The sequence below is a fragment of the Lissotriton helveticus genome, chromosome 5_1 (genome assembly GCF_964261635.1).
Source record: "Lissotriton helveticus chromosome 5_1, aLisHel1.1, whole genome shotgun sequence".
In the NCBI taxonomy this organism is placed as follows: domain Eukaryota; kingdom Metazoa; phylum Chordata; class Amphibia; order Caudata; family Salamandridae; genus Lissotriton; species Lissotriton helveticus.
Window position 1 is genome coordinate 864160967 of NC_136065.1, and position 23095 is coordinate 864184061.

The following is a 23095-nucleotide window of genomic DNA, read 5'->3' on the forward strand; positions in this document are numbered from 1 at the left end:
TGACGGGCGACCTTTGCCCTCCCACCTAGCTGGAATGAAAAATGACTGGTAGCCTTGGTGCCCATAGTTTTTTCTTGCCCATGTTTCTTGAAACATACAAATGTCTCCAGTCTCAATGTAGTTTATCCAGTCATGGTCGTCCAGCTTATTAGCTAGTCCGGCAACATTCCACCAGATTAATCTCAAATGTTCAGAGGTGTCAATTGTCGTGCCGGAAGAGTGGGACGAGACGGTTTCAGATGTTGGAACGGTCGGTGCATCAGAAACATTGCCAACAATAGGGCCAGATGGCTCGGGGGGGCTATGGGAACTATTGTCCAAATTCACGGGGTTGTTAGTGGGTAGTCAATCAACCCCGTCCAAACCGTTCAAGCAGTTAAAACGGTTATAATGAGAATAGGGTGTCTCAGGTAACTGAAAATGTGGGCGTTGGACATAGTCTTTGTGTCTGTGCCTTTGTTCCACCCTTGTCCAATCTCCATGCGGCAGGTCGTAATGCGTGCGGATAGGAGGAAAGAAAAAGGAGACTGGCAGGGTCTGTATGGTAGAGTCCAAGGACCGGTTCACCCCTTCACAGATATGTAATACAGTACCTGGATCTTTAAAAGTGACCAAAATGCAGTCCCCTATTAATGTTTTTCTCGTCCTCCCCAGCCAAGGCACCCTTCTGACCATAATGATCTCATTATTAAATTGTGGTGGTAAGGGACGATTCCAATTCAGCCATTTAATGACTTTTTTCCTCAGAGATTGGAAATCTTCGTTTTCTCCTCTGTGTAGTTGGGGAGCGCCTGCTAAAACCACCGTTAGCCTGTTGGCTTCTAGGGGCAGATCTGGTCTCCGTGGTCTTTTAGCGGGCCGGGCCGGGGAGGGAGAGGAAGTATTGACAGCTTGGGGGAGCCTAGGGTTGGTCCCTATCTGTATACTATGGGGGGCAGGGTCTATTAGCAATGGAGGCATGTTGGTTAGTGTGTTTCCAGGGGCCGGGACTGAGATAGCCATAAGTGGCTGCAGAGGGGGGGCAGTGAAAACACCCTGGGGGGTACTTTAGTGGTACCTTGTGAGACTCCTGTGTTAGGTATGGTGCATAAAGTAGGATTGGGCCCCACATTTTTAGATTGCTTACTAACTAAGGTGTTCAAGGTAGTAAGAGATGCCTCTAGAATGGTAAGCCTGATCTCGACTTTTTTCAAGCTTTCACTAATAGGCTGCAAAAGTGAGCGAAGTAGGAATTCTATATTCCCTAAAGATGTAAGAGAGTGGGCTATGTTAGTCGAATTGGCCACTGGGTCACTATTGGTAGCAGCAGTGATAGCGCTTGGCTCCTTAGGGGGGATAACAATATGCACAATGCCTCTGTCCCTGCCAGGGGAGGGTACGGAGTTATGTTTTTTTCCGAAATCTAAGTGCGATATTTTGGTTTTCCCCTGCCCCCCCCTTGTTTTCCTTCTGCGTTTGCTAGGTGGAGGACGATGCAAGTCCACCACAACACTTTGCTTTGGCTTACTTTGCTTACTTTTATTCAGCGGGGGGGTTTGGGTAACTAAGTCAACTGCCATGCTGGATATTAGGGATGGGGTGGTCACTGTATTTTCTTCAGGCAGTGTGCCAGGGGTAGTTGATGTTTCCCGTAATAGTAGGGGAAAATCCTCTTGAGTTGGTAGATTTTGGCTATCGGTGGAGATACCTTCCTCTTGCGAAAGGGGATACGAGGTTATTTCAGTAAGGGGTCTACTTTTCATAGATTCGATTGACTGACGGCGCTCTACCCTGCGCCTCTCCAGGGAGCTTTCTTTACCCCCATCTCCTTTAGCTGATTTAAAATACTTATCCAACGTCCCTATGTTGCTTCCTCCCACCCTTGATGGGGTTTCACATTGAGCCGGTGAGGACATGGCCGAAATCAGTTCCTCGATTCAGCCGAAGTTGGGGGGAATCAGATGGAAGAGAGTGGGCCCAGCCCAGCCTCCCGCGGCCCCGGACGGCCACAGACGGTCCCGCCCTTGTCCCGGGCTTCTCCCGGGCGCGCTCCCGCGCAGCGGGGTCGTAGACCACTTAAATAGTTGAAGGGATACTTAAGGTTGAGCCTTTCAATCCCCCGGCGCTCAGGGGGGCGGGGCTAGCAGGGAGAGCGGGCCAGGTGTGTTTGATCGGCCAGCAGGGACTCCTGGAACATCGAGTCCCTGCGCGCTCGCAGCCCTGCTCCGCCCCTGCTGTAGCTTGTTAAGTCCTTGCCCAGTCTGCCTGCCTTAACAGCGAAGCGGGTCCCGCGAAGCGGGAACCGCGAGGAGTTGGCTGGAATCCGGGGCTTGAAGAGTCCGGGGTTGATAGAGCAAAGCGGCCAGTGCAGCCTCCAATATCAGCAACACAAAAAGCAGGAGGTCCCACAGTGCAGGCGTTGAGTTGAGCCTTTCAATCCCCCGGCGCTCAGGGGGGCGGGGCTAGCAGGGAGAGCGGGCCAGGTGTGTTTGATCGGCCAGCAGGGACTCCTGGAACATCGAGTCCCTGCGTGCTCGCAGCCCTGCTCCGCCCCTGCTGTAGCTTGTTAAGTCCTTGCCCAGTCTGCCTGCCTTAACAGCGAAGCGGGAACCGCGAGGAGTTGGCTGGAATCCGGGGCTTGAAGAGTCCGGGGTTGATAGAGCAAAGCGGCCAGTGCAGCCTCCAATATCAGCAACACAAAAAGCAGGAGGTCCCACAGTGCAGGCGTTGAGTTGAGCCTTTCAATCCCCCGGCGCTCAGGGGGGCGGGGCTAGCAGGGAGAGCGGGCCAGGTGTGTTTGATCGGCCAGCAGGGACTCCTGGAACATCGAGTCCCTGCGCGCTCCCAGCCCTGCTCCGCCCCTGCTGTAGCTTGTTAAGTCCTTGCCCAGTCTGCCTGCCTTAACAGCGAAGCGGGTCCCGCGAAGCGGGAACCGCGAGGAGTTGGCTGGAATCCGGGGCTTGAAGAGTCCGGGGTTGATAGAGCAAAGCGGCCAGTGCAGCCTCCAATATCAGCAACACAAAAAGCAGGAGGCAGGAGGCAGCCCTATCAGCTATTGAAAAAAGACAATAAAAAATGTTTAAAAAAACATAAAGGGATGGGGATTCAAAAAGCCGTGTACGCCGTCCATTAATATAATGAAGTAAATAAAATGACTGTCGAGAAAAAAAAAAGAGAACAGACATTGACTATGTGAAACACGTATCTGTTGTTTGGAGTACTAACACTTATAAGCATTATAACATCGCATGAAAAGGCTATTGAAACCTGATGTATTAAATACAACTCAATGCGTTCATCCAAATAAGTCAAACAAGATGTTACTGATATATTTAGGTTTCTATGTAAAATAAAAAAAATTGCTGAATACATTAGCAACAGCTAACTTTAAAGCAAACAGGACATTTATGTTTAGTGACACATTGAAAAGTATAAATTACCAGACTCCACTCCACCAGGGATTCCTGTCAAGCCTTCAGGATGTAGGACCAGCAAGACTTTCTCCTCCCAGGGAAAGACTTGCAATGGGGTCCTGGGAGAACCACCACCAGTCCTCTGGACTTGCAGGTGATGCTTGGAGGCCAGGGAACTCACTCTCCCCCGCAGGTCCTTCCACCTCTTCCTAATTTCCTCCATTGAGTGCAGGTTGTTTGCTACAGAATTCACCCTGTCAACTATTCGGGCCCACATTTGACTTTTCTGAGATAGGGGTGTATTTTGGACTTGGGCTCCAAACAGTTGTGGCTCTACTCTTATGATTACATCCACCATGACAGATAATTCTCCCTCATTAAAATGGGGATTTTCCCCCCTGCCATTATGAAATGATAAACTTAAATGATTGTTATAACCCAAAAGATAATAAATAACAAAATGAACAAGTAACAGGGAAACAAAGAAAACATGACTTGACTGAGAATTCAGCATGGGACAATGTTGTGCAAATGTGGAATGGCGAAGGATCATGGTCTGAAACAGAGTGTATTTTATAGTGTGGTATGCATGTGCAAATAATTAGCCAAAACACATCAGGTGTGAGATGCTAGCATCCAGCCTTCAGCCACATGAATAGTCGAGTGTTGACCGCGTTCCGCAACGGAATCACTCCATCTCCAGCCTGCCGCTAGAACACCACCAGCACAACTGTGAAATATAAATAGACTTGGTACAACACCACTGCCCTGATGGCGATAGAGTACTGTTCGCCAGCAGAGGAGTCTGCCACATTGGCATCTGTAAGCTGCGTATGCGGCAGTAAACACTCTGTCGATGCGGATGGAGATTCAGCCTGCATACATCTAAATAGGGTGAGTGGGATTCCGTCAGCTTGACGGAGTACTTGGAACTGCTGCCACGATGGACCGCCAAGATTTAAATCAGGCCCTGAGTTAGTATTCTTAGATTGACTCGTCAAGTAGTGCAAGTGCATCAAACAGAATATAGTATGGACAATGAGTGGCCTCAATTCAATTTAGAAGTGACCCAACCTTCCTATTAAAATTATCATTTTGTTTTTTAAATATTTTGTTTGTGTACTAAATTAAGTATTTAATAATTTGTGTATTTGTTAGATGAATGCTTGTTTCTGAAATTTTTTGTGGGTTATTTTGTGTCAAGTCAACAAAAATGCTTAGTACTGGGTCCCTGGCTTCCAGTAATGGCTTAATGGAGATTCCAAGGTTCCAATAATGATTCATTGGGGGTTCCTGGGTACCAGTTATGATTAAGTGGGGGCCCTCAAAAGTCAAAAAGGCTAAGCACCACTGCTCTAAGGGTTTAATGTCCTGTCCTGTACCAAGCATGAGAATAATCTGTGGTACAGTTTTCCAGTACGGCTTGAGTAGAAGAGCAAAAGATTGGTGCAGATGCTCAGTATTGATGACAAACATATGTAGTGTTATTCGTACATGTTTCTTCTTGCTCAGTGCAAAAGTGACGAAGGTGTGGCCCGTTTATTTGACCAAGCTATTACCCTTTGCAGATATTTAAAAATGTCAGTGCAGCTTTCAGTATAAACATCCACAGCTAGGGCCCTCAGGTAACTCACCACAGAGATCCTGAAGGTGCCCTCAAGACCATTTTTGTATTTCAGCAGTTGCGGTGGGTCATACCAATGTTTCCAATCAGGCTCCTCTTTTCCAAAGTTTAGACTCCATTGAACTATTATTTCCAATTATAAAATTATAGACCTAATTGAATCTCTAGTTTTAAACTAACTACATGTAATTAAATATAATTGCTGACCTTAAAGTAACCCTTATGCCAAATGACATAAAAATAAATAGTTATCATTAACCGAATTCTAACATTAACAGTAACTGTTAATTGACATGTGTTTAAATGGAATATGTTCCTTACTGTAGCCATAATACTAACCCTAACCCTAATCTTAATTTAAATTAAATAATGTATGTGTCTTTGACCTAATTCTAACCTCTAATTTAACTTCAAGAAAGTTAAATAATTAACAACTTAGCACTAATACTGACATTGTGTTAATGAATATATTATTACATTAACCTAACCCCATTACTAACCATAATCCTTTATTAATTCAGTTTCATTTATATTAATTAAATTAAGTTGTTATACCTACCTTAACCATAGTACTAAATTTAATCTATTCCCTTATTTATATAGTTTCTCTAATTTAGTAGTCTTACTCCAACCCTTGCGGTAACACTAGCCCAATTATTCTGTTTCAACTGTTTCACAATAATGTTAAATGAACAGTTACCCCATAAATATATTACAATACCTGGAAATTTACATAAGCATTTGCTGTACTTATCCTGAACAATGTAGAGCCTTTCTAATGTCAATCTCAGAGTTTTACGTTTATATAGTGCTGTTGGTGAAGTAAGCCATCTAGTTAGGGGGTGTGCTCTTAAAGAAGCGACACCACAGTTGTATTGTTATGTATTTTTCTAAAGTGCTGGGATACTACGAGGTGGCGTTTTCACAGAAGCGGTAGATGGGTCATGACCACTTGTTGATTGGAAGATTCGCTAGATTGTGCAGGTCTTCTGCAATGCAAGAAGATTATGGCAAGTGGAGAAGTGCATTTAATGTATTTTAGAAGGGCAATCTGCCACTTTAGACAAAGCGGAAGTGTACCTCACCACCTGTCTCATCTTGTTTGAGATGTATTTTGTTAGGAAGGATGATGGGCAAGTTTCAGTTATAATTCCTTTCTCTCATCTTTTGAAAATATCATTTAGGATTGAAACAAGGATTGACTTTATGCTCATTGATGGGTGAAGTTTTCTCTAGAATATATCCAGCAGGTTGTTTGATATATTGAATACACTGGACAAGTGCAGGTGGCTTGCAGTCGTTGGAAGGATCATCTGGAGTGATTTTAATTTAAGGGGTAAAGTGCTGGAGATCAGGGGCCACTGATAGTAGCAGTGGTAGTGGCAATGGAGGTGGTAACACAAGTAGAACTAGCATTAGTGGCATGTGTAGAGAGCTTATCTGTCATATCAAGTGGACAGAGTACACAGTGAACTCGTCTGTAGAATTCCTACAGTGAAGAAAAGGCTAAGATTTTCTTTTTTTCAAATTTGGACATGGCCAGACAGTAGTGGCAGATGGAAGGGAAGATATTTCCACGTGGTTGTGTGGCTGAGGAATTGAGAGTGGATCATGAGACTAGGATCTCAGTATGTGGGCACATATGTTAGCAGCTTATTGCAAAACAGCGCTCGGTGTTTTCCCATAGTTGGACTTGTCCAGAATGTAGAGCCTACTGAAATGATGTACATGGGCTGTTGGCCCAGTGGCAGCGGTCCCATATCTGGGAGTGAGGCAGGGAACAGCTGAAGAACATTTTTGCAGACTTAACAGATGTTTTAGCCTTAAATATGTAAGTGCTGCTATCATTTTAAACATTGTTTGTGTTGCTGACTTGTGACCTTGCGTTTTAAAGTGCTAACTGTTGCTGTTTGTTTTGTAGGGGGCGGTTGAATGTGCTCGCAAATGTGATTCGAAAGGATTTGGAGCAGATCTTTTGCCAGTTTGACCCAAAACTTGAGGCTTCTGATGAGGTAAACGTTTTCTGCCTTATTTCGTTCTGTGAACACATTTCTTGTTGATGAACATGTGTGCAAATATGTTGTCCACCCAGTCAGGCCTAGTAATTTGTAATAACGTCATGGAACTCAACATGGTAACAGTGTCATTGAAAGATTCAGAGGTTATCAATGCTCTTTTTTATTATATCTCCTCAAAATATTCAGTCTCTTGCCAAAATCTAGCTCACATTTCCTTCAAAGTCATTTGTTTCCAAAGATTTACTTGGCCCTCCCTCCAAATGTTTAATCTTGTAACTAAGCATTCTACATTGCCATTCCATCTAAAAATTAAAGCCTCTCCATCGCAGCCATTCAATAACAAAGTTCATTCAACACTTTTATATAAAAAGCCCACTCTTCCTTTGCTTTACCTTCAAATTCACACTAAGTTTTCCATTTTGTTTTACAGAATCGCTGCAACCAGTAGCCTGCCATTTCCTTCCACACATTTCAATTTTGAAACATTGCACACACTTAGTAAGGCTTGGCCTGTAGTAGATGGAGGTGGGTAGAAGCATTAAGAGGCCTCAAAACAGAACTACAGTAAAAACCAGGAAAAAAGTAACTTTTGAAAGTTGCCATTGCTTTCTTTTTAGTTTTATGCAGAGCATAAGGCTACCCTTCAGAAGTGACAGCGCATGAGTTGTAATTAAACAGACTTAAAAACATCCGAAAACTGAAGGTGAAATGTTCCTACAGAGTATAACAAATAAGTTAAAAATGTATCTATATTTATTCATACGCAAAGAAGTGATCTACATCAACTGCATTATTGTATAAAGAATCAACTTATGCACAGCCTTTCCCTCTCCCCCTCAATGTAACCCGCCTCTCTCTCTGTATATTTCTTTCTCTCAGCACTGTCTATCTCTGTTTGCAAAATGTAATAAAATATATTGAACATAAAAAATGTATTAAACAAAATGCATCCAAATGTATAAGGGAGTCAACCTCAATTGGTATAAAAATCCATAAGACGTCAGTGGTTAATTTGTAAAAAAAAAAATAAGTGCCGGGGTTTTCGTCAGGAGGCAGCTTACACCAGCCTATTTATCCTGTTAGCGTCGCCTAAAACACAACCAACCACTAACCATAAATGGGGAGAGGATGTGGCTTAATGGCAAGATCTGCCAACTTAAGAGCTGAGGAACCAGGTTCGAGTCTCGGCGTCGGCTCAACATTCTATGATTCTGGGCAAATCACTTAATGTCCTGTGCCTTCCAAAAATGAGTGTGTCATTAACTGGTGCTCATGAAAAACTCTTCAATTGGATTGAGTTCAATCTATAAGCACTGGTGTTGATGATAAACTACTGGTGCTGAGCACCGGACAACACCGGCTCAAATTAGGCACTGAAGGGAATGCTGGGTATAAAACTGAATACATGAAAGGTGGCCGTTAGATACAAAATATGGTACGTAATGCTGTCTCTATATGGAGATTCAGTGGCTTCAGCTATTGGATCTTGTCACCTGTATAACACTTAAATGGTCTGCCATCGCCAAGTCTACCTTGCCTCTTCCTGGAGCAACAAAATTCACAGCAGAAAGCTCATTATGAAGCCTGCTCCCAAGTCCTTACAGATGAAGTTTTCGTCTGCTGAAAGTACCTATTTTCACTTTTGTCTTTAGAAATCGCTGGTTGGAAGCTGAGTGGGGTCAGGAGGTTCAGGTACTCGGTCATGATAAACTGCAGGCGGATGCTGCTTGACGCCATACTGCAGGCAGTTGCAGGTTGCAGGTTGCAGTGTCATCCAGCAGATACCTACATTAGAACAGTAATTGTTTCTCATGTTTAACATTAAATCTCACACCGCTTAAGGTCTCATGAGAGGCTCACCATTCTGACACACAACTATGAAGGACACCACTGTTTTACTTCATATCTATGGCGCTAGCTGTACTTTAGTCAGGAGGGGTGGTGCAGTACCAATACTTTCCTTCCTAAAGAATCCAAAGAATTTGCGGTTGGTTAGGGGGATACTTTCCTGAGCACACATGGAATCTGATCTCCAACAGAGTCCTACGACAAAAAGAATCTTCTTCCCAGATGATACGTCAGAGAAAGATAGGCGTGTAGCAGCAGAGATACAGAAATCAGGAACATTTTTTTACCTGACTTTACATGTATAAAGTCCACTCAAAATACCTTTAGCTACTGATGCTAATGAAGGACTTGGACACAAAAATGATTAAAATAAAAAAAAAGGATACAATCATGTAATCCGATAAATGAAGTTGTTACCACATATCCAGCAGTTGTTTGTCCCAAGAATAACCTTGCTCATATACAAGAGGATATGTGACTTTTGCCTAAAGACGAGCCAACCTAGTAAAAAAATATATCTAGAAAAACTCAAAATGTTTTGTGAAGAGTGAGAGGCAGATGAAACTCTTACACCTCTTAACTCTAATTATCTTGGGTCAGATCCATCCAGGGTTCTTACTAATTTATTTTTTTACTATTGGTTACATAATGGGCAATGATGTTTGTGGACATAGGTTAATTAAAAAATGCTGTTACCAGTTTTGCTAATTTTTTAAAATAAATTCCAATATTTATTACATGATGATATCATTGAGTAAAGTACCAGAATAACTCGTAAAAGGGATTGAAATGATTCAGTTTGGTATAACATTGCTGTGCTCTGTAGAGACTGCAAAGTAAGGACCCCAAGTGGCGCCTCTGGTGTGTTTCAATTTTACATTTTGTAATTATGTGATGCGCAAGCATTGTATGCCGCAGTGGTTTCAGATGCTTTGACAGGCAAAGGACAAAAGAATGAGGCCAAAAAGAAAATGAAGTGTAGTGAGTGTTAGTCAAAAGGTAATTGTATGAATGAGAGAGCCCTTGTAGTCTCAACTTGACCCATGGTTTAAATAGATGGTTTGCAAATCTAACTGTAACGTGCTAGGTCGGAAGGGCCATAGTTACACAGAGAAAGGTGCTGCATCCCAAAATTAGCATTACAATTAGTGTAGGGTATATTTACCTATGGAATTTACCAGATTATAATAATTTATAGACTGTGATTTATCATTACAAAAGCAGTTTTCTCCCTTCACCACTTTACCAGATTAAGTGTATTTAACTTCAGTACTCCGGTGACAGATAGATGGTGAACCCGGCTGCAGATTTTTCAACTGAAATTGCCATGATAAGTGGATGCCAGCCTGCTGTCCTGTATAGGGTGGTGAGTGTGTAGCTTGAGTGTCAGACAGGTTGGAGCCATGTATCTACTTTGGGCATGGTTTGTGTTCTACTGGGCGTGATGTAGCTTGTACCATCATTGATTCAGCAGCCTGGCTATTGATGGGAACGGCCATCTTGAATCATGTTTCTAACCTACCCCTTGAAATGAAATACGCTACAATAATTATAGGAAGCACCTTTAGCTGATTCTACTGTTACTGCTGTAGCTCTAAAATTATATTGCAGTCCAAATATCGAACGTCACAAATATAACATCCATAATATTAACCTTACCGCTTTATCTCAAGCATAAGTAAGTGGATGTGAATCCAAGAATGGTAAATAAATACTTAAAGGACAATATTGTGGATGATTTCATTCGCAGAGTAGTGACATGCAACATCTTCCCCTTGAACTCATCTACTTTGGGGAGGGTTCACAGGGTGACCCTTGCTATTCTTACCCTGAAAGCAGATCTACACATCATGGCTGGACAGGGAACCAAAAGCAGCCTGGCAATTATATCAGAACAGCCCCATTACTGTGTTTAATTGTAAATTGTATTTTTGTAGTGCTTATTACCCCTGACATGGCATTGAAGTGCTTTGCAGCAAGTAGCACGCTACTCTGGAGCCCAAAACAAGAGTTTAATAGTTAATAGATTCGTTTTCAATTTTTTTCCCTGCGTGCATTAGTTGTGTTAGGTTTGTGCTCGTGAGTCCTTGTGTGTTTAGTAGAGTTTAGAGTAGGGATAGAATGATGGGAAAAGAGGGAGATGTAAGTTGTTTTTGTAAGTAGTAGTTGTGTGTGCATGTTACTTGAGTGACATGGATAAAAAAGGAGGGGGAAGTTGGAGAGGATGTTTGGAAGTTCATAGTAGTCACAAAGGTTTGGAATGAGTCAGAGGGAGGAGGGTTGAGACATAGATTGAAAACGAGTATTTGTTTTATATATCAAGACGGAAAATAATTATACATACTTATATACACATGATGCATGGTTATGTTTTAGTAGCTGGAGTAAACCGCTCTGCATAAGTATCCATTTTTTAAGCAGCAATATTTACATGGTCTGATGTGCACATATATCATGTGGTGAAGTATGCATATTGTTTTTCCCCCCAAATACCTATAACTAACTTATACATACATATATACTCATGACATTCCACAAAGTTTTAGTAGCAGGAATGAAGTTCCTCTATGTATGCACCTCTATGTATATAGAAGCAGCAATTATGAAATGGCTTAGCATACACATGTACCCTGTGGTGTAATGTACATTTTCCCCTTATAAAAAATGTATTTGCATAGTTTGGTGTACAAATGCAAATGTGTAATGACAACTTCATCTCAGGTTTGAGTATACTGTTGTGGTACCCTGTTGTATTGTGGGTATAGTCGTCATATGTGGAAGAGCCAGCTCTTGACTAGACTTCTGAAGCTGAGATAGTTGTCAGTGAATCTTGTGTTTGTGTGTAGCGAATTCCATAGTTTTGCTGCTTGAAAAGAGAAAAATGCTCCACCTATGTTTTATTTGTGTATGTATGAATTTTGAGGCGGGGAACCATTTTCAAGTGTAGGTTACTCTGTTGTAAGTATTTGCTGATTTTCTTCGTGATGAAGACTGGCCCTTTGACATGTATTGCTGTGTGTGTGATATATAGCAGCTTCAAAGTGGATCTTCTGGCAACTGTTAACCAGTGTAGGGCTCTCAAGACAGGGTAGATGCACACTTGTGGCTTTATATGTTGGAGGAGTTTACCAACAGTGTGCTAAATTCTTTGTAATCTTCTCAAGGTTGACAAGGGTGAGCCATGATACAGACCATTAGTGTAATCCAATATTGATAGGACAATAGAGATGGTAGCTTGCACAATGTTTTTGTTGTGAGAAACTTGGCTACCTTATCCACTTGTTCATTCAGTGAGATATTTTTGGTGGTGGTCCTAGATCGTCAGGCCAGGAGGAAAGGTAGGGTCACAGGTTTTCCACACCACAGATGAGTATTTTGGTTTTGGAGAAATTCAGTTTGAGGTGGTCCCATGTCATCCATTGGCAACGGCCCGGAGGCCATGGAAGATTTTGATGTTCCAATGCCCTTTAGGCTTTCCAATTTCAGAAGTATCTGTGTATCATGTGCATAGTCATAGTAGGTAAAGTCAGCACGTTTGATCAGATCTGGTAATTATTTCATATACATGTTCGAAAAACATGGGACTCCTGCTTTAAGCTGTATGGTTTAGAAGAGAATGGAGCCGTATGTATAATATTTGTTTTATTGTGTAGGTACAATGTGATCCAAGTGAGAGCCGAGCCCTCTATTCCGGCTTCGTCAAGTCTTTAGATTAGAGTGTCATGATCTCCTGTGTCAAAGGCTGCTGAAAGGTCCAAGATAAGTAGGGTAGCAACCCTGTTCTGGTCTACTGTGTTGTTAAGGTCATCCCAGATAGAGCAAACGCAAGGAAGTGATGGACGTAGCACTGAAACATTTCAGACACTCACCCCCAGTTACAGATCGGGGTTTAATCCATCATCATTCTTTAGCTCACTTTGCCACCTCAGTTCAGACCCAGCTATATGCAACTCAGTCTTGACCCTGTGCCCCATGGGAACAGTCCAGCCCGAGCTGCCAAACCAGGTCTTCCCTGAACCAGAAACAAGCATCCTGGGATCGGTTTCTGGGTAACAACCTTCATCAGCAAGGCTAGCTTGAATCCAGTGGCAAAGTGAGCAAGGGACCCACTTTGGAGCATACCCTGCCAACTTCGGGCGAACCAAGCAAACACAAGGACATGATGGATGGAGCACTGAAACTTTTCAGACACACACCCCCAGTCACAGATCTGGGATGAATCCATCTTCATTCTTTCGCTCACTTCGCCACCTCAGTTCAGACCCAGCTATATGCAGATCAGTCTTGACCCTGTGCCTCACGGGAACAGTCCAGCCCGAACTGCCAAGCCAGGTCTTCCCTGAACCAGAAACAAGCATCCTGGGACTGGTTTCTGGTAACACCTTTTATCAGCCAGGCTAGCTTGAATCCAGTGGCAAAGTGAGCAAGGGACCCACGTCTGGACACACCCTGCCAACTTAGGGCGAACAAAGCAAACATAAGGAGATGATGGACGGAGCGCTGAAACTTTTCAGACACTCACCCCCAGTCACAGATCTGGGTTGAATCCATCATCATTCTTTAGCTCACTTCAACATCTCAGTTCAGACCCAGCTATATGCAAATCAGTCTTGACCCTGTGCCTCATGGGAAACCCAGATAGAGATCAGGACTGATTCAGTGTCTCTTCCTAGACAGAATCCAGTTTGGAAGTCAGGAAGTTTCGAATTGTCTTTGATGTGCCTCTTCCTGGACAGAATCCAGTTAGGAAGTCAGGAATTTTTGAATTGTCTTCGATGAATTGTGACATCGGGCAAAAGCTGCTCTTTCTATAAGTTTGCCCAAGAATGGTCCATTTGCTATGGCACTGTAGTTGTGGGGGTCTTGATTGTCGAGGTTTTTTATTTTTTAACAGGCATATGTACGTCTTTTTTATGTCTTCTAGGGAAACTCCAGTTGTTAAATAGTTGTGATGAATGTTCTGAATTTGATAGCCAAATGTTTTTGAAGATTTGAAGTGGACAAGGGTTTAAGGGCCGGTCAGCTAGCTTGCTAGCTTTGACAAGTTCAGTTGGTGATGGTTCTTTGAAGGAGCACAGAGGCTATATTTGATGTTCATTTATTGGCACAGTTTTCATTTTCGAATCAGATAGAAAATATATATATATATATATATATTTGGTTTTTTTTTGTTGCCTTTTTTGATTGACTTTTTGTGTCTATGATCGTGTTTCCGATAGACTTTAAAGCACTGATTTCTAACCTTATAGTATACCACAGTGTTAGACAACACATAGAAAATCTTGAGCAGTACCTCAGTGCGCAAGTAGGTGGCGTCAATTGGCTTTGCATTTTTGTGGTAGCTGTGGGTCATACAAAAGCACATCCAGACTGTACAAATCCTGGTACAAGTATTAGTTATAACTGATAGTTAAAAAAGGTGTTCCCAGTGTATCAACACCCCGCTACCATTAGTGTGTACATTGATCACAAACCAATGGTTTACATACCCCACTATAGGAAGCAAGTGATACCAAAGGTCTGCATCAGCATCGCTTGTTTTCTATTTCGGCTCTGCATGGGGTTGTCTGTGTCGGAAGTGATGTCACTGTGCCCATATAAACACCACCCAGGTGTGTAAAATAAGTTCCTTTCTTTCCATGCCAACATTGCAGATCAGGAGTGCTACCTCACTCACTTTTTGACCACTTTGTTTTGACGATTTGTTGACCCTCTTTTGATCATTTGCTCCTAGTGTACTTCGGGACATGTTCCCTCCAAAACCAAGAGCTTTTAAACCTTGTGGGGACTGCCACAGATATATTTCATTGTCGGATTCTCACTTGGTTTGTCTCTGGTGCCTGGGATTGGGCCATGACCCCAAAGCCTCTGGCAAGTGCAAGGCCATGCACCTTAGGGCGATCAGTGAGCGGCCAATGAAGCTTCTTACGGTATGGCATAAGAAGGCCCTGCGCCATTCTTGAGGGCAATCTCGGGGCCATTCTTGTGGATGGTCATCTTCCCGCTCTAAAACACACGCTTAAAAGTCTGGTATGTCGAAGAAGCACAAAAAGAAGTCATCGAAGCTTTCTTCTGCTTCCTCCTCCCCAACTTATGCTTCAAGGCCCTGCTCCTGCACTCCACCTGTGGAGCTGGCTTCCGGCCCCACTGTGCGTTTGTCTGAGTTGACAGGAACAGCTCCTGCTCAGTTGAATGAGCTCTATGATGCCATGCATACAATCTTTGAGCCACCGGCTCCCTCTGGCGTGACTTTGGGCCACACTGAGCTGAGAGGTGCCCAACTGGGTTACTGCTGGCGAGTCCACCCCCAGTGCCAGCCAGTACCTCTGGATTTGCCCCAGGATCCGGATTAACCCCGCCACTGGTGCCTTCTTTCACCCTGGCTCCACCGACGGTGCTCGACATCAAGCCCATTATCATCCCGAGAATGATGCCTGTGCAGTCTAGGCCCTACCCAACCCCTGGATTTACCGCCTCTAGATATACCTTACCTTCCTGAAGGTGGAATTGATGAGGAATGGTTTGCTCTCTAGAGGGAGACCCTGAGCATGAAGAAAACTGGTATGCAGAGCTCTGAGCCAGAAGAAAAGCGGTGTACAGACATGGGTGAAGCCAGTGTCTTAGCCACTTCTCTGGACTTTAGCATGCTTTCCTCTCTGGGCCCTTTTTCGGACGAGGGTGCATTCTTTGCCACCATGTCGCTCAAGGCAGCTGAGGTCCTTGCCGTGTTGCTTCGCCCAGGAGCAGGCTCAGGTGAACCGTTTGTCCCCTTCAATGAAGATCTGACCAACGTTCTCCTGGGGGCTTGGGCTAAACCTTTCATAGGGGCTACTGTGCACTGCATGATTGCCTGACGTCACCGTCCTGCCCCAGGAGATCCAACCTCCCTCTCCCAGCACCCCTCCATGAGATCTGGTTGTGCAGGAATCAACAGCCAAGGAGAACCCAAATGTGTTCCCTTCCACTCCACTGGACAGGGAACCTAAAAGTCTGGACCCCTTTGGGAAGTTCATTTTTCTTTCACCAGCCTAGCCTTGCAGTTGGTGCAACCTGCATGCCTCTTGGACCAATATTCCTAGTGCCTTGTGGGACTCGGTTTTGCAGCTGCTTCCTGTGCAATAGAGGAAAACCTATCTATCTGCAGCCAAGTCTTAGTGGACTTTCGGGATGCAGCAACATTCACTCTCAAATGTGGACTGGATGCCATGGCCACACTGGGTAGAGCCATGGCCTCTACGGTGGCTCTGCATCGCTACACCTGGCTGCAATCCACTGGGTTCTCGGGGGATGTCCAGTCGTTCTTTGATTGTTCGCGCATATTTAATGACAAGGCTGATACGGCACTCAAGTGGTTTTAGGAGAGCTGTGAGAGCTGGGTCACCACCCACTCTCTCAGGCTTTCTCTAACTGCCCAGTCCCTGCAAGAGTCCTTTCACCCCTACAGTGCCCGTTGTAGGGGCACATATGGGCACCTGCAATGCCAATGATCCCCACACGGTCCAGCAGATTACCCGGTCCCATCGTGGATGAGGATCCCAAAGAGGATGCAAGAGCCACACCCAGCGTGCTGGTCAGTCCCCCACCCCTCTGGCTGCCACAGTCTCTAAGCCTCCTTAGTGCAACCTTCATCCAGCACAGCCATCCTGTTGGTGGCAGGATCAAGCACTACCTAACCCAATGATCTATAATTATCTCCAACAAGTGAGTGCTTCAAATTGTGCAGAAAGGGTATGCCCTTTCATTAATGGAAACCCCTCCACCTTTGCCACCATTCCAAAAACAGCTGATAGAGGATCATCTATCCTTGCTCTGTCAGGAAGTGTAGGCTCTTCGGGCCAAAGGAGCCATCAAGTAGGTATCTGCTCCAGAAGTAGGGCATATTTGTTATTCCAGCTACTTTCTGGTGCCAAAAAAGGATGGAGGACTATTTTGCACCTTTTCAACGTCTTTCTATGGAAAGAGAAATCCAAGATGCTCACCTTGGCTCAGGACTTGTCTGCCCTGGATGTTAGTGGTGCTTTTGCAGGACACTTATTTTCACATCCCCGTCCTGCAAGCCTACAGGTGTTACCTGGGGTTCACAGTTGGACATGGCCATTTCCAGTTTCTGTGCTTACCTTCAGCCTCACTAGTGCCCCCAGGTGTTCACTGGAGTGAAGGTAGTGGTTGCAGCTCATCTTCGGAGGTCTGGGTTCCAGTCTTTCCCCTACCTCAACGACTCGCTGCTAAAGGCGAGCTCACCCCACCTCCAGGTTGTGGTGAACCATTTGCACTTGTTGAGGTTCACTATCATTATGCCAAAGTCACACCTATCACCCTTGAATCGGAGCCATTCTAAATACAGTGCATTTCCGTCGCTATCCTCCGGGCAGAGAGTCCAGGATATTTGGGCTATGATCCTGATGTTTCAGCCTCAATCTTGTATTTTGGTGAGAGGGCCTCTTAGGCAACTGGGTTTGATGGCCTCATGCATCCTGCAGGCGAAGCACGCCAGTTAGCATATGCAGTGGGATCTGAAGTCCCAGTGGGTGCAGCACCAGGAGAATCTCTCTAACCTGGTCCAGATTTCGAAGGAGGCTGCTAAAGATCTGCTATATGGCTGACAGACTGTAATTAGGTCCATGGTAGCCCCCTTTCTCTTCTCCATTCAGAGTTGGCAGTGGTGCCTGATGAGTCATTTTTGCATTGGGGCGGCCACCTGGGAAAGGTGGAGATCAGGGGACTCTGGTCTTCAAAGTAATCTCAGGTCCACATCAATCTTCTGTAGCTGAGGGCTATCTGCTTGGCATTGCAAGTCTTCCTATGAGCCGTGAAGGAAGGTTGGTTCATGTGTTCACAGACATTGCCGCCATGTTGTATTCCAACACACAGGGCATGTGGGGTTGTGGGCCCTGTGCCAGGAGGTTCTGTGCTTTCAGATTTGGCCAGAGCACCAGGACATCTTCCTGGTCGTGGAGTACCTGGCAGGCTCATTGAACACCAAGGCGGACAAATTCAGCTGTCGATGCCTTGCAGATCACGAATGATGACTACATCTAGAGAGTGGGGGGGTGTGTAACAAAGGGTAGGGGAGGACAATGATCAACTGTGATCCAGTAGGGCTTTGATTACCATTCAGAGAAAAGAGAATGGAAGGTCCGGCCGCAGTCGTAGCCCCAGATATCAAGACAACAAGAGAGATGACTGGGCTGTTCCTAGGGGGAGAAAGAAAGAAGGAGAAGGTCACTATGGTATAAGGGCTAGTGCTCAATGGAGGACCACCCCTGGGTATCCAATTTGTTGGATATAATGGCCCCACACACCCTTGCGAGTGTCATGCTTCATCAAAGGCAATGCTCCTCGTCGGGCAGGCGGTGCAATGCCCAACGGGCTCACCTCAAAGAGGGGCTCTTTATCGGAGATCTTTTATCTAACTGCCTATGGGTGAAGTGGGGGTGAGGGGCCAGGACAGAGTAGATAGTGCGGGTGAGGATAAAATATGGTACAAGGTACCGGAAAACAATTTTATTCTGGTGGCCCTTTACCACAATTAAAATCAAGGGCAGCCAGTGTTCATGGGAACTTTGATTTCCCAGATTGGACCGGGGCTAAAGTGCAAGTGGTGTGGTCAACATGTTTCTCGCTTCTAGTACATTGACTGCGATTCTTCAGGACCTAGTAAAAAACTACAATCTACAAAACATGACCTAATGATTAGTATCAGTGTTAAATACAGCACATAAGTTGTACTACCTGTTTGACCCTGCTCTTGCCTAAAGGTTAGAGTTATGGGGTGTCAACAGTGCCCGGTGGGTCTGACATCAAGGGAGAAGCCATAGGGGTTGAGGTTTCTACTGCTTGTGTCAGGGCCAGTAATGCCTACCCATCTCACCGGGTACGGATAGTGACTATCCGGACCCGGTGAGATGGGTAGGCCCCTATGGCTTCTCCCTTGATGTCAGACCCACCGGGTACTGTTGACACCCCATAACTCTAACCTTTAGGCAAGAGCAGGGTCAAACAGGTATTACAACTTATGTGCTGTATTTAACACTGATACTAATCATTAGGTCATGTTTTGTAGATTGTAGTTTTTTACTAGGTCCTGAAGAATTGCAGTCAATGTACTAGAAGCGAGAGACATGTTGACCACACCACTTGCACTTTTAGCCCCGGTCCAATCTGGGAAATCAAAGTTCCCATGAACACCGGCTGTCCTTGATTTTAATTGTGGTAGAGGACCACCAGAATAAAATTGTTTTCCGGTACCTTGTACCACATTTTATCCGGACTATCTACTCTGTCCTGGCCCCTCACCCCCACTTCACCCATAGGCAGTTGGATAAAAGATCTCCGATAAAGAGCCTCTCTGAGGTGAGCCCGTTGGGCATTGCACCGCCTGCCTGACGAGGAGCATTGCCTATGATGAAGCATGACACTCGCAAGGGTGTGTGAGGCCATTATATCCAACAAATTGGATACCCAGGGGTGGTCCTCCATTGAGCACTAGCCCTTATACCTTAGTGACCTTCTCCTTCTTTCTTTCTCCCCCTAGGAACAGCCCAGTCATCTCTCTTGTTGTCTTTACATCTAGAGAGTGGCTCTTGCAAGAAAAGGGAGAACCTTTGCTTGATTTTTTTGCTCACGCTGAGTATGCACAGTTTCAGCACTTGTGCATGTTGGAGTTTCTAAAGTGGCTCTCACTCGGAGACGCATTCCACCTTTAGTGTAGTTCAGGACTCATGTACACCTTTCTGCCGATACACTCCTGCCACGGGTTCTCAAGAAGATCAGGACTGGACTGGGCCCAAGTCATCCTAGTGGCTCTGGATTCGGCACAGAAAGTTGGTATCCCAAACTCCAGAGCATGAGAATCGGTGCTTCGATCAGACTTCCCCTTTAGGAGGATCTCCTGTCACAGCAACGGGGCATGATCCTGCACCCGAACCTGCACACTTTTCATTTTCATGTATGGAGATTGAGCTGCAACAGTTGAGGGTTTTCAATCTTCCTCCAGTAGTCTGTGATGTAATCTTGGCAGCCTGGTTTCCTTCGACTAAAGGCCTGCCTTTGGGATAAATGTGTGGCCTGGTGCACCTCATGTCATGTGGAACTCCTTTCTGTACCGCTGCAAGAGGTGTTGCTGTTTGTTCTATCTTTGGCTCTGCAATATTATGTCCTGGGCACTGTTAAAGGTTACCTATCACTTATTTCAGCTTTCCTTTGTGTGCCAGATATACCCTCCCTATTTAAGTCACCAGTTGTGACTCGGTTTCTGAAAGGTTTGCAAGACTTGTTCTCTCCAACCCCTTTCGTGATGCCCCAATAGGATCTCAGTCTGGTCCTCCGATTCTCAATCTGGTACTCACGATTCTTATGTGTACCCTCCTTAAGCTCCTCGACAGCTGTTATGTTATATAGATTTGTGTTGCGCAGCTTATCACCCCTGAGGTATCCAGGTGCTGGAGCAGGCATGTGGGCATGGGACTAAGGTGTTAGGTGTCTGGCCCGCAGAATCTAGTTGAAGAGCCAGGCCTTAAGCTACTTGCAGCTGTTCTCTATGGCTCTTGACTATCAAAACGGTTTTACTAGTGACCATTACATCGGCTAGGAAGATCAGAGAGCTTCAAGTTCTGTTGGTTCACCCTCTTTACACCAGCTGACAAACTGGTACCTCTGATTTTCGCCTATTTTCTGCCAACGGTGGTCACCCCCATTTAATGTCGGTCATCACTCTGGCTCCATTTTTAGTTCTACCTCATCCTTCCAAGGGGGAGAAGAGACCCCATTGCCTGGACCCGAGGAGACCTCTCTCTTTCTACATAGATCGCACCAAAGACCTTCAGGTGGATGATCACCTCTTATTTGGATTCATTGAAGAGAGGAAGGGCAAAGCTGTACAGAAGCAGACCATCTCCTGATGGATTGTATTAAGATCTGCTACACATTAGCTAAGAAGCAAGCTCCTGAAGGCTTATGGCCCATTCCACAAGGGCTAAGGCCACTGCCCCTGCATTGGGATGCGATTTACTTGTCATAGATATCTGTTGAGGCGCAAAGTGGTTATCACTCCATGCGTTCACAAAGCACTACTGTTTGGACAGTCAGAGCCGTCAAGATGGGTACTTTTCCCATTCGGTGTTCTTAGCTTTTCTGGTTTTAGCCGGTTCACAGACCCACCTCTGGGGAGGACATGCTTGGGTATATATTCTAAGGTGAGGAATTTGCATTTAGAAGTTTCTATCAGAAGAAGAAGTTACTTACCTTCTGTAGCTCTTTTTCTGGCAAAGACTATCGAACCACAGATTCCTCACTGACCCTCCCATCCTCCCCGTTGTGTGGACTGGTCTCTTCAACCTAAAGATTCCATTAGACAATGTGAACTGGTCACACATTGTTTTTTGCATTGCTCCATATTGTTTACACAGAAATAGTCACAAAAGAAACTAATGTTAGTGTGCCAGGCTGGTGCTTATATGGGCACTGCAACGTCACTTCTGACCTGGAGGATGTCGATGCAGAGCCGATTGATGCCACGTACTGGCGTGCAGGGGTAGTGCTCAAGATTTTCTGTATTCAGACTGATGCCTGGGGAATAGTCTAAGGTGTGGAATCTGCAGTTTGAAAGTGTCTATCAGAAAAAGCGCTACAGAAGGGCCGTGTTTTCTTTTGTTATGCATAAATGTTATCAGAGAAATTAAGAGATCAAAAGCTTTCTGCAGCCATCCATATAGTGTTTGCTCAGAATTGGCTATGACCAGATCTGAGTTGGAGGTAAGCATGTGTTCTAGTGCCTCCAAATTAATTTTGTTTCAAGGTCGATATGTAGTTACGGGTGAATGGATTTTAGTCGGGGTGAGTTGTAGCGTCTTGTGTTGGAAGGCAACAAGATTGTCATCGGCCACCTGACTGCAGCAAACCTTTGGAGCGTGACTTGGTCTGAATTGACAAAGATGATATCTAATGTGTGTCCAGTGATGTGTGTGGAATTGGCTACGAGCTGTTGTAGGTTGCACATGTCTAGGCCAGTGCGGATGGTTCTGGAGTGTGGCATATTATATTTGCCAAACCATATGTTGAGGTAACCAAGGATGCACAGGTCCGAGTATATTTTAAGATGGTCAGACATTGTGTCTACCAATGTGTCTGGGAATGTTGCATTGCTAGGTGGTGGTAGTCTGTAGAGTAGAAGGTGACATGAAAACATTGGGGTAGGGTTGCATCTGATGATGGGTGGTTGCTTAGCTTTTGCATTAAAACATGCATAGCCTGGATGTATTTAACACAGTACACTCTTTTAGCACATAAAATAATTAAACACAAAGCATTAAGCTTTGACCTAAAATGGAAGAGAGAATGAGATAAACATGTAGTGGCTGAATTTCACAAAAACCAAGCATCAGTCCCGACTTCCACTTGACCACATTCTGTGATACTAGGCAATTTGTTTCCAAAGTGCCACCTTTTCCTTCATCATCACACGACAACACTTTCATATATATCATTTCGGGGTGGGCACTGCACAAAAGCAAAATGCTATAACTTTACTTCATGTATAGTAACAAATTGGGCCACATACAGAGGACAAAAGACAGCTTTCCTGTAAGTTCACTAATAGAGTTGTCATCAGGCAGTGGGGTGGGGGACATGAATGTTTCTAAGTACTTGATTAGAATCTGTCACTTTTAACAATCGCCACTCAATGCAATACTGTAATTTAATATAGTACACTGAAATGTGTTGCAAAGACCACATTATCAAGACATATACTGTTTGAATTTTGAAGAGTTTTTAACATACATTTCAATCAATCAGCATTTGTAGAGCGCAGCACTGCCACTCCTGGCATCCAGGAGCTGACATGCGAGGTCTCCATCATGCCAGCTCCCCCTGCGACAGTTCTTCAGGAAAATGCGGGAGGATGGCAGTGAGGTAGAGAGAGTTGCAAGAGACAGTAAGGAAGAAGGAGACAAAGGGTAAGGAAGAAGATAGGGAAGGGGGACCCATATCAGCTGAGAGAAAGAGCAGGTGTGACGGAAAAGGGTTGTACGCAAATATATATAAGTGTGGTAGTAAACATTTAACTGTCTAATGTGAATTAACATTCATCATTTCACCCAAATTATACAACAAAGATCACAAGTAGATGTGCCCCTGCACAACACTACAAGGTGGTGTCCTGCAAAATTATAGTTGGCCCCCCTGCTCTGCTATTGAAGATAGGTTTGCCGTTT

The 23095-nt window shown here is 44.7% G+C and overlaps 1 protein-coding gene across 2 annotated transcripts in view; it reads left to right on the plus strand.

Moving 5' to 3' along the window:
• OGDHL (oxoglutarate dehydrogenase L) overlaps positions 1-23095 on the plus strand; it is a 683466-nt gene that overhangs the window by 279106 nt on the left and 381265 nt on the right. For both annotated transcript variants that reach the window (XM_078643351.1, XM_078643352.1), the window contains exon 8: positions 6938-7028. In XM_078643351.1, the coding sequence (XP_078499477.1) occupies positions 6938-7028 (91 nt within the window). The remainder of the gene's footprint in view (positions 1-6937; positions 7029-23095) is intronic.